Genomic DNA, 12,601 nt, shown 5'->3' with positions numbered 1-12,601 from the left:
CGGCACCGAATGATGCGCCACCGAAAGTAGGTTTCCGTGGGATCTCGAGCGTGAACCAGCTGTAGTAGGTACCCGGAGGTGAATTGATTAAAATCGAACCGCGGCGGCGCGGCGCGCACGCTAACAAAGGAGAATTGCGGCACGGAAAGGGTGAAGAGAATGTGGGTGGACGTGTAGATGGAGCGTAGAATGGGGAATGGGCAAACAGAGCGCAATTAACGTGCAACCATTAAATATGTACGCGCGCGTTGCTACAGCGCGACGCATGTGCGCAGGTCGGGCTCGCAAATACATCGAGTCGGATGCCCTTTCCTTTCACCCCCGTGTGCGTTCACGAGCGAGCGAGCGAGCGAGCGAGCGAGCGGGTCGTGGCGTCTCCTCCCGCGGCCTGTTGGCACAGCCGCTTGATTAGCTCCGCCATATTTACATGTCATTAGCCGATTGTTTGTCCAAGTCGGTAACTCCACCGCTTCCACCCTCGCGTCGCCGCAGTTTAGCCCTTTTTTCCAGCGGGAACGGTCCGCGATTTGACGTCCGCGCCGAGCGCGCCGCGAAACATCCCCCTCGATCGAGTGAGATAAGCGACGATATAAAATCTCGGCTTGGAGACTGAGAGAGCACCTCGGGGTTTGGAAAAGCTCGAGGATCGAGGTTCTTTTTTTTTTTTACAAGCTGAAACGCGTCAACATTGCACTGCTTAAGTTGTTTTTATTTAATAAAAAATACGAATCTCTCAATCTCATTACCTCGTTGCCTACGCTGCATATTTAACAATATCTCTCCCCCTTCCTTCCTTCTTTCTTTCTTTTATACATTAATTGGGTATAAATGTCGAACGAACACCGGTGGATTAACGTCCGGTGAGTACTAACACGAAATAAATAAACGAATAAATCGGCTCGCACAAATAAATTTAGGCGCGACAAAAAAAAAAAAAAAAATTATAATACTAATATCGTGGAGGGTTCTCATGGCGAAATAATTAAATTTAAATGATCCCCCGTTTCGGTCTCTTTTGCAAGTAAAGCATTGCAAAAGATCACAGCTCCGCTCTGTTCGGACGAAAAACAATTATAAACAAATTAAAATCAACGCAACGTCAAACATTGTCGAAGTTTGCATCGACAAAACAGTATGCTTACAAATGCATGCACATCATTCATGCATACTCGCTCACATACATACACACACACGTACGCAATTCTTCCTTTCTCTCTCCTCGTGAACTACCTTTCGGCAAGGATATAACTTTCGTGAGAAACGGGACGATCGGTTTAACCGCGTCGCTTTATGGAACTTACAAACGATGGTCCTTAATATCTAACTCTTTCGATTATGGTAACAAGAATTTGATTAGTCGTATTACTCCATTATGATTGCTCTCGTTCGCCGACCGTCATCTGCGTCGCGTCCGCGATCCGCACTCGCCAAGTTTTAAAAACCGCTTTTACATCACTATTAAGGCAGTATGGTAATGTGACTTGATTTACGTAAATAGTTAGGCTTTCTCCCGTGTTCTATTCTGTTGGGATGTAATCGCGCGACGTCCCGGATATGTGCACGGTTCGTTTAGTTGCGGAGGAATATACGGAGTTCCTTTCGATAATTGTGATGTCACAACCGGATGAAGGATTTTTTAAAAATATAATCTGAATTAAATAAATACCGTTCTGCACGCGTGCATTATGTATAAATTTCATTTTGAAAAAAAAGATTCTCGCGATAACACTTTCTTGCATCAAAAGCTAATAATCATGAATACAAGAAACAAGAGAAAAAAAAAACAAAAAAAAACAAAATTAATTTCACAAAAAGAAGTGCGTCTGGTCTCGGGTGATCTACTCTAACACTCGGATCGCATGAAACCATCGTGCGAATTCTAAACGGTCTGCGAAGTGAAATGACTAATACAACTGCGGCAATGATTTCCTTCACCTTACGCGTTGTAAGTCGCGATACATTGGGAGATGCGGCATGCGTTCAAGTTGACATATTTTGCATAAAAACTTTTTAAGATGTCGCTAAACTATCTTCGTTAAAATATTTCTAGAGTAAGACGCGATCGTATACTGATATAATTGCTATGATTCGACGACGATCTGCGCATCTCGCTTTTTTTTAAGAAAACACGAACGTGCCGTTGAGAAACCGCAGGTTTCAGAACGCGATTAACGATGAGCACGATCGACAATGTTAAGGCTCTTCTTGTTTTTCGTTTTGCATTATAAATTATTTATCTTTATCCTCCTTGTACTACCAATATTCAATAGTGTAAATTAGTAAATATATGTTTTTTAACCTGCAAGTGTATTAATGAATTTGTATCGGCTATTTAAAAATTTATTTTTTGCTGGAGATGCAACGCACAGACTCGAGCATATTCTTTACATTACTAATTCACTATTGAATATGAATAGCGACAAATGAAAAAATTTATTTCAACATTATAGTGCAAAAAAAAGATCTATATGGTTTCTCGCTATTAAATTGTGCTCGTAATTCGATATAGAACCAGGAGTCTTAATTCAACATAATTTAATCTAACTATTTCTAACCAGTGGCGGAGTCAGCCTCACTCAGCCGACGCGGAATCGTTGCCGACTTGCTCTAACTCGTCGCCCCTTTCTTTCGGAGAGGCGAGACTCATGGCCAGAATATTAAAATTATCTGTGAGATCGTTCACGTTCATTGCTTGCTCTGGTGTATCACTGTGGCCACTACTACTACTACTGTTGCTATTGCTTCTGCTTCTCAACCGTCCACCACTGGGTAAGTCTTGTCTCTCGATGTCAGCCTTATCGTCAGGAACTGAAACCTCGTTACGAAGCTCCGAAAGATTGTTTTGTGCAATGCGCAATGCTGCCGCCGCTGACATCGTAGATGTTGTGGTCAGTCGATTATCCTCTCGCTCCACTGAACGCCGTAGAATTAACGACGGATACGAGTTAATGCGAGCGAGTCCGTAGCCGGATTGTATCAAAGCTGTGTCTGAAAAACGACGGACTGGTACTTTTCTCGCGACATTGTCACGGGCATTTTTCGAGTCGCATGATGTTAACAGTGGAGCTTCAGCAACGGTACCATCGTCATCGTATTGCTCGTCACACGAGTTGTCTTCCCGGAGAGTTTCGTCGACGTCGTTATTACCGACCTTATTCTTGTGTGCTAGCTTTGTTCTAAGTGGCGCTGATATATGCGCTTCTTCCAATTTCACGTGCTCGAAGAACCGTGTGAGAGAACGCCGCTGGAATTGGACTGCTGTTGGCTTGCTGTCTGGTTGCTTGTGCAGCTCCAGTTCGCGTTTTTGGTGGCAGAGTTGCCGTCGCAGGAGCGGGCAGTCTCGATCATTTGGGCTGAAACTTCGTGACTCGCGTATACGACTGGTGAGGATATGGGACTTGTTATGGCCTGGGAACAATGAGTGGATGAAGTTTCTTGATCGGTACCTGTAACGACAGTCGAAATTCGCCATTGTTGCTTCCTCCGCTGATCCAACTGATCTTGACCGTTGCGGCTCGTTTTCGTTACTCTCGGCGTCGCCGTAAGAAGACAATAAGATTTCTGTGGCTGATCGGATTGGCTGATTGTTACAGAATTTGTCGCGCGAGAATTTGAGCTTCCTGCCGTTGAAGGCTGCTCGGTCCAGCTGATGGTCGTCCGAGATGGAGTGAAGAGAATTTGACAATTTTGATATGGTGAAATTGTGGAATGAGGCTGCGCGATTGGCTTGTTTTTTACAGCTGTCACGACTGTAGGTGGCGATGGGCTGGCGGTCGGTCTGAATGGTAATGCTGCAACTGGTCGGCAATTGGTAGCTGAAGCGGTTTTGATCTTCGGTTTCACTGCTAGTAGACTGACTGGACCTTCCAGCCGATTCGGTGACTTTCTTGACGATGAGATATGGTTGACGTTTTTCTGGCTGGACGGCGGTACTGGGCAATTGGTGGGCGTGGGACATCTGCTTTTCTTGGATATAGCTGACGCCTGATCGTGAGTGATTGACGACGTGATGGTTGCGATGTGTGGTGTCTTGTCGGGATTCAGTATCGGAGACCGAGATGAGCTTGTTGTTTTCTGACTGCTTGACGTTTGAGACGGAGATATCGTTTTTGGCGATCGGGATGAGGAAGGTCGAGGCAGGCAGCTGACTGACGTTGAAGATGGTGGAGAGGACGTGTTTTTTCTGAGCTGTATCAACTTTATGAAGTCCACCAGACGCTTTATTGATTTCTGGGTCTTCTCTTGCTTCCCCAATAAATCCTGACGCATTCGTTGTTGCAACTATTGTAAAGAAAATATAAATGTGTTAAACATTTAATTAAAAAATTTACCAAAGAAATATATGCAAGTGTTCTTTCCAATTTTAATTTTTGTACTTGCATTTTTTTCCGTCCAGAATGGTTTACACTGATATTACATGTGTCGTATGACACATATAATATCAATTTTTTTTTAATTACTTGTCAAAAATTTTCATTGCGAAAAAAAGAGCTAAATTATATAAATTTTCAATATCATGCATTTTTTAATTTACAGTGTTCTTAATTTACCATTTTTAAATGCCCATCTCGATTATCTCACAAATTAAGCACTTTAGAAAATAATGTTTCAGGCCAAAGTTCGTATGGCTTCGAGGAGGATGTAAAATAAGTCATCCTGTATATTATAATATACAGTGTTATTTTTTTTATATCTCATTAATTATTTTTTATATGCAAGATGTAAATTATTAGAAATATTAATAGTATATTATAAAATAATGTTTTTATGTCACATAATAATAGCATGTCATAAGGTTATTACGTATGTATATTGATTGGCTCTTCTTTTCTCGTGAAAATTTTTTTAACAAGACAAATATCAAAATATATGATAAATATCTAAAAATGCAGCCATATCGCTAAATAAAAAAAAATAATACAAATATTACCATGCCATTAGTACATATAAAATATCACTCTAAAAATATGATTTAATATTTTATATAATAAAGTTTTTATATTGCTTGACAGAGACTTTCTTGATACTTCCCCCCTTTTTAAACAATCAAGCTCTTTGTATTCTTACCAATGCAATAAGCAAATCTCATCTATATATTATAAATAAAAAAAAATAAATTATTTTAAAAATTAAGCTAAATCATACTCGTCAACGCAAAAAAATTAATTAATTAAAATATCCTGAAATATCCAAGTGGACTAGTCGATTCCTAATTAAATTGATATATTAGAAAAACATACTTTAAAGCAATAAAATTATTACGTTCTATATATATTGCACATATATTATGCATTAAATATAAGAGATCAATTTTCATATTTGTAGAAATATTTTAAGAAATAGAATTGACTTGTCTAAAATATCACAGGAATAGCAAAAAAAAATAATGAAAACGCAGAGATCTTGCAGGTTCTTTTGGATGAAAAAACAAAAGGACGAAAATTATTTGCAATTTAAATATTCGATTAACTTAAGAGCATTCCAAATAAAAGTGAACTTTATTGTCTCTATGTAGGCCACAGGACGAACCTGGAGTGACTGGCCGAGTAGTTGTGAGCGTTTTTCCAACTCGTAAACCTGCAATCTCAGATCCGAGTTTCGCTCGCGCAGCTCATATCTTTCTCTCTCTTTTTCCTCTGCAAGATATTTTGCGTTCAATACACAAGTTGTTTTTTTGTGCCCTATCGTGGACGATCGACCAAAAAGTTCTTCTTAATTGCAAATTCTTCGGCCGTAATCGAGAAGCCGGTCTCACACGCGGACACTTCTTCCGGCAGGTTGCCTCTCTCGTTTACTCTGTGTGTGCGTGTCTACGCTCAATTAAGTCTGCGGCAACGCTGCGATACCTCGTTGTATGTTAAATCTAGAAGTTATGGACTCATGTTATACAAATTCCTATGTTTATTTAAAATAATGTGCTTGCGCCGATTTACCGGTCCTTCATGATTTTATCTTGGCCAAGTTCACGTATATGCACCTCATTGTTACTCTACAATCTATTTAACTGAAAAGGCAGCAAAAAAATAGTCGGTTTTCTTTCATAATTAGAAAATCAATAATTCTCAGCCGACTTGCTGCCACAAAATGACATAAGCTTATCGCGAACCTTTCATAACTAAAGTTGTAGGAATAAGAACTTTTTTGTCAATCACACGCTTAGCGCTATTAAAGGAAGATGGTTTTTTTTTCAAGAAACCGAGGACGATTTACCGAATTTTTCGTCTTTTTTGTAATGCAGTAATTTATTGTCGCCTTCCGCTTGTCCTTTAAATTCTGCTTCTTCCTCTTTTTTTATGTCTTCATCCTCATCCATTGATAATGCACATTTTGGACAGATTCTGGGTGGAGGCGTTGATCGGGTGTGACACGAAATATGATAATTACTTGAGCAATTCTTGCACGTTGTCAACGAACCTAGAAAATGACATATCGCATATGTATATGCAATAATGTGTACATATGCATACAGAAACTGTAAAAAACTTAAGTTTTTTAATTAAAGCGATATTTTTACCTGGATTTTCACAACAGATGCATACAATAGAGTCGCTCCCAATCCTTTCGATAGTTAAACTAGACGGTAATCCGGGTATGTGAACAGCCTTGCTACCTATTGGTTGAATAGATTTGGCACTAGATGCAGACAGTCTTATTTGACTGTCTTCTATTTTGTTTTTATTCACGTAGACTTTGCTGTCTGCGTTTCTGAGAATATTTGGCCTAGTAGTGGATTTTTGGATTGGGATCAACGACTTCGTTACCGTTTGCGCCGGTGGCGAGGTAGATTTGGTTGGTTGAGTTTTATTAGGTGGTGGCGATGGACCGTTCATACGTGCAGTCGTTTGCCGAGTGTGAGGAGCATTTCCAGATTGCAAATAAAAATGTCTTTTTCGCTTCTAAAATGTTTGTGTCAAAATACGAATAATTAGCTAAATTCAATTAATATAATCATATTGAAAAGATATTTCTCTTCAAAATATCTTAAATTAATTTCATGTAACACCGTGTCTGTACACGGTAAGTATAAGTCTGTACGTATACTTACAGATGGTTGTTCAAACAGGGAATATACAAATTGTGGATTAGCTGTGCTACGACGTTTTCTTTCCACTCTCCTATTCTGCAACTCCATACATTTAGATTTGGTAATAAGCCCGAGGCAATTCAAATAATTGTACTTCTCAGACGATTCGACATTATGTTCCTTCGGCACCTCTTCCTGTTTATCGTTAGAATTATCATCCAATGATACCTCAACGATGTCATCTTCTCCGGAAACAGTTTCCACTGAGCTAGGACGAATCCTGAAAAGAAACTTTCAATTAAAAAAAATCCAAAATCTTTATTATAATAAATGGGCATATTCGTATGATTCTGGATGAGAACAAATTCGATCGTAATTAATTTATATTGTAATTAAATAGGACTTGATTTTTCAAGGTTTTTTAATGCGCAAACGCTTACTTCGCACAATCATTATCTCGTGGCCGCGAATGATGGACATCGCCATTTCTAACAACTTCTTCATAGTCTTCTTTCGAAGGCTTCGTTTCGAAACCATTGGCAGCCGCTTCATGCTTCGTTTCATTATTATTTGTAATATGATTATTGTTGTTCAGTCCGAGAAGAGACGGTATAGAAACTTTCGATCCATTCGCGTTGTCTGCCTTGAACGCGTCCACCTCTTTGCGCAGCCGCTGCACAATCTGCTTCTGTATTAACAACCAGAGATATATATAGCACATCGTAGCGTTACTTAATATCGGTGATTTCTAAAAGAGATCCTTAGAAATAGCTTGTACAAGTGAAACGAAACATACTAACTGCAGTATATTTCTGCAAAGAGTAACATACATGTACAAACATTTAAACAATCATGTGTTACATGTACAATTTTATTATAAAAATATAAATATACAGCAAAAACTTGCCAAGAAATATAAATTGACGTTATACGATTAAATGTATGAAGTAAATGCGTGTTTATTATATATATATACTCAAAAGTTAACTTTCGCAAAGCCCAAGGGAAAGTTTCTGCCACTTTTAAAGTGGAGACACAGATAGTTGTTGGAAAAAAATGGCCTGGAGAATATAGAAACAGGAAAAACGGTCACGAAAGCTGCAAGAGTGGAGCAGAAAGTTCGGCGAGGGGTGTAAACGAATGAAAGAAGACGCGGAGATTTTATAAAGAGCCGAAAACGTTTTCACAGGACATTTTATTGATTTTGAACCGCTCCGTCTCTGCCTCCCGGCTTCTCTCCTTCGCTCAAGTCGCTCTCACTTCTTCTTTCTGAATTGTCGCCTCCCTCCCTCGGCCAGCACACCCCCGTACCCCCGCGATCGCATCGTGCTTTCCCACTCTCGCATCCTCTGCGTATCATCTATATCTCCCGTCTATCTCACGTCCACTATATCCTGACTATTTATCTCGTCCGTTATCAATACCGTCGACGGAAAGAGAGCGTCGATATTGGAAAGGGACGGGCAGACATAATTACACGCGCGAGAAAGATAAATATCATCTCCCCGCTCGTTTAATCTTGGTATGATAAAAACCAGAAAATTTTGCTAATACTTTTCTTTTCCATTGAAAACTTTCCTAACTCGTATACCCATACTCAATATATTTAGCCATTTCACAGTCAGTACCACGTGAGTGTTACTGCGGCACGATAAGACCTGGTACATTGCAAAAGTTAAGCAAGGCATGCCAAAGTTTTTGCTATGTAGCAGCTAACACCTCGGATCAATAATAGCCCTGATAATGTAACTTACAGAACGGTAATTCTTCCCGGTTTCATAGCTGACGTATGTTTAGATTAGTCAGGAAATAGAATTGCTAGCTTCTTAAGCTCAATTGCTGTAAATTTAACTATATTTTCGTGATTAAAATTCCACGATCGATCAGTTAAGAGATTGATTGTAAAATTTGCAGGGTCTCGTAGCAAAGACTTGAGAAAAGGCCACATATAAATTCGCATCACTATGTACATACATGCAACATAAAAAGAAAATCAATTGTCCGCGCTTACCTGGCATCTTCCCAAAGATACGATGTTCACCTGAATATTTTTTATCTCGCCAAGAATGTCTGGGTTCTGTAACAAGATTTCACATCATGATTCCAAGTCCAAACACATACAAACTAGAACTACGTAACTATCGGAATTAGGGCGAGTTGCGTGCGTCGAAGCTTTCGTGAAATAACTGTGTAACATCGATGCATGTATTGCAGATGCAAAACAAAAGTGATCAAATAACTCTTCACTCAAATAAATAAGAGAATTGACTTAAAATCATTGATTAATATATTATGTAATAAAGTGATATGTTAGAGAACTTTTTTTTTCTCTGGAACAATTGCTGGGAATTATAATCGAATTAATAATTCGGTTTTAGGTATGTATAAGAGCAAAGTTTCCCTAGATATACATAAATAACATCCGCGGTACTAATTGCCTCGAGACGAAGTGTCTGGCCGAAGTTTGTTGCGCGCGGCTTACGAGATTCCAGAAGCAGCACGCACAGACTCCTGCAAAGTCTCACTGCATCGATTGTTCTCTTCTGAATCCCGAATCTCACCGTAATTCGAAACAAATTATATCGGGCCGCAAATCCGTGACGCGAAGATTATTCGGCGTGAAGTATTCATATATTTCATAAAATTGGAAGTTCGTTTAATGTGTTTAAACCGAGAAAGAGAGTTTCTCACTTCTTAGCAGTTTAGAGCAATAACTTTAAAATTTATACTTAGTGCCCTGTTATACATTATCACATTATATAATACATGAATCATTAATTATATAATAACGGTGCTTACGTTTGGATCATCCTTCAGCCTTTCCACGTATATCTGCAACATAAAACGTTGAAGTTAGAAAAAAAAAAAATAACGTGGAATTTTATAGTTTAAACTAGAATAAAAGACCAAGCGGGAGATAATTCAGCCGAAAGTATGTCAATGTGTGCGACTAACTAGAGCAAAATGCGCCATTACGCCATTACGTTCTCATCCCGCTCCCGTTAATATCTCCATTAATTAATAAAGACGCAATTTAGAATTCCGCTTTTTAGCATTCCGTTAACTCGTCGCAATTTCCATTTAACTTTTTTCTGTCGCTTTGAAAAGTGATCATTGCGACTTAAGCGCAATTTAATCGTCCAGAGCTAATATACGTTTACAAATTAATTAATGTACAAGAATATATATCAGATTCAAGAAAATCTTCTCTTTGTTATCGCATCTTTAATTATGATTTGTAAGATTACTAATTATACATTGCATTCATAAAATTTTGCTTATAATTGACTTTTATAATATTATTATTCCTCTAACGGGCAAAAAGGTGATTTCTCTCCCTTTTTTTTTTTTTTTTTTATCTCTGCTGATTGTCGACGAACAATTCGTCACTTCCGCCGACAAACTCGACGGAACTCGATGTAAAAGTAGAAGAGCAAACGACCTTGCCAGCATTCTGGGCAAAAGTGAATCAAGCGTGGACTGCAGGAAGCTTTCCCAGCGCAAGTATCGACTCGTGCCTTGCTCCCCACCAACAAAATACGCGAACTTTGGTTACATAAATCGTACTTTGCGATCGCGGTACAGCTATGACGCGTTTGATATCGATGCCACTCGGCTTGACTAACAATTTTATTTTCTTTGCAGGATCTATGGAATCCACGGGATCTACAAGGAGTGTCCTGAATCGAAGAACTAAGTCTCGGTCAACCAGCGTGGAAGTTTGCGTTAGTTGCGGCTGCGTCGAGAATTCTTTCTAGCAGAAAAACGAGAAGCGCAGCCGGATAATTCAGAAGGTATCGATCCCCAGTGGAGCGTCACATTGCGAATCGATCAGACGCGCGCCAACTTTCGGGACCGCTTAAAGAAGCGTGAAATTGATGCGAAAAATCTCTTCTGGCAGCTGGACAAAGATTCGGGAAGGAATTTGAGAATTGTCTCATTGGGTTCTAGTGGACGCGCTCGAGGCGGCACAAAGGAATCTACAAAGTTACCGATATTATAAAAATGGAGGCCACGCAAAAACGATGGAAGGCTGATCCTCGCTGGCTCTTAAATGATCAACAAGTTCTCGACGACGAGATCCGATCGTCGATTAAATTAAAGACGCTAACTCCATCCGAACTTCGCAATGAATTTCTTGACTGCTTTCGAGGCCGTCTTTCGCGCACGAAAAAAAAATTAAAGAGAATAAACGGAGGGAAGGACCGAGAGAGAAAGAGGGAGAGGGAGGAGAGCTTATGCATTTGGCTGTAAATGGGAGTTCTTCAGACACGATCTTCGCTGCCCTACGCCCTACGAAAATTACTTTCCAATTCTTGAAACTATCCGCGTAAAACGCTGACGGATCTGTCGCTCGAGTATCGAGCGATCGATTTATCGTACAGAGTTGGGGATCCTCGTGAGCCGAAGGGAGAAGGGGGCCACTTCGCGTCCCTCGTGTGGCCATCACAGAAAAATAAAAGCTTCGTCGATCTCCAAGGATAAACGCGAGAAGGTGGAGGACTTCTTTGCCGTGCCTTCTCGCCCCCTCTTAACCCCCGGCAGTCCGTGCCTCGATCACTATCGTACACGCAGCATCGCGATCTCTCTCTCTCTCTCTCTCTCTTTCGCTCGCTCATGCTCTCTTTTTCTCACCTGATGCTCAAGTATCGCGCTCTGCAGTTTCTGTTGCACAGCGACGATCTCCTCGTGCAGGCTCTTGGATATTTCCATGCTTCTAGGCAGGTGGTCAGCGCGTCAGTGCTGCGCTTCTTTCTCGGCAACCCTGGCGGCGGCAACCCCCTCGATCCGTGGTGTCCGTTCCCCGCGGCACGTCGGGAGGCGAGGCGACGGGGACGCACGGCGGGTGCAATTGGCAACGCTCCTCTCAAAGCCGCGGTAAGCGAGAGTTGCAATTGTCCGACGAGCAGCGGCGGCCTGCGACGCCGTACTCAACGTCACGTCACGTTCTTGTCCCGTCTCGTTTCGCCGCGTCTCCGTTCCGCCCGTCTGCTCCAAACTTCGGGCCGTTTCCCCGCCGCGCGATAGTGTGCGCCGTGTGGTGTTGCGCCTCGTCGCGACGCACGTACGCGCCACACAAACGCGTGTCTCTTTCTTCCCCGTTTCTTCCTGCACCCTCCCGCCCCCTTGTCGTCGCACAATCTCTTCTCCTATCGCTCCCTCTTCCTTTCGCCCGAGCGCGATTTCGCTGAGCTCGCGCGGCGCATGCACTCTCACTTTATGCACTTTATCTCACGCCTCGTGTGCCACTTCTCCCTCGCACCTCCGCGGTCGCAATTACTGTCGAAAGTCGCGATGCACCAAGAGTCAATCCCTCGCTCATCATCGGCGGCGGCGACGAGAGCGGTTTACGCTGCCGTCGGCGCGCTGCGCTGGCCCTCGCTCGAGTGCGCACGGCCGCACCGAAGTTGATCGTACCATGGATATAGGAATATAGGGATGGATGGAGTGTAAGCCCAGAACATAGGCAAGAGGAGTGAAGCCGAAAAGAGAGAAGAAATATTACCTAAATTTCATTGGCTAAGATGGCGCGCATGATCAGTACCTAGTGGCGCGTTAATTTGACCGTCACCGACA

The 12,601-nt window shown here is 41.4% G+C and overlaps 1 protein-coding gene across 2 annotated transcripts; it reads right to left on the bottom strand.

Moving 5' to 3' along the window:
- Positions 1-688: 688 nt before the first annotated feature.
- On the bottom strand, positions 689-12,368 carry LOC139107499 (uncharacterized). 2 transcript variants are annotated; one of them, XM_070665150.1, is made up of 9 exons: positions 11,660-12,364; positions 9,824-9,856; positions 9,036-9,101; positions 7,465-7,712; positions 7,046-7,304; positions 6,515-6,896; positions 6,211-6,414; positions 5,530-5,636; positions 3,060-4,281 (listed from the first exon to the last, which is right to left on the bottom strand). In XM_070665150.1, exons 1-9 carry the CDS (start codon positions 11,735-11,737, stop codon positions 3,211-3,213), a joined length of 2,448 nt encoding a protein of 815 aa, XP_070521251.1. In that variant the 5' UTR covers positions 11,738-12,364; the 3' UTR covers positions 3,060-3,210. The 2 variants fall into 2 exon arrangements, with proteins under 2 accessions (XP_070521250.1, XP_070521251.1); XM_070665149.1 differs by lacking the exon at positions 5,530-5,636 and having other exon boundaries at positions 689-4,281; positions 11,660-12,368.
- Between the last annotated feature and the right edge of the window lie 233 nt (positions 12,369-12,601).

The sequence above is a fragment of the Cardiocondyla obscurior genome, linkage group LG13 (assembly GCF_019399895.1).
Source record: "Cardiocondyla obscurior isolate alpha-2009 linkage group LG13, Cobs3.1, whole genome shotgun sequence".
Taxonomy (NCBI): Eukaryota; Metazoa; Arthropoda; class Insecta; order Hymenoptera; family Formicidae; genus Cardiocondyla; species Cardiocondyla obscurior.
Note: the sequence above shows the minus strand (reverse complement) of the source record. Positions and strands in the feature narration are given on the sequence as shown.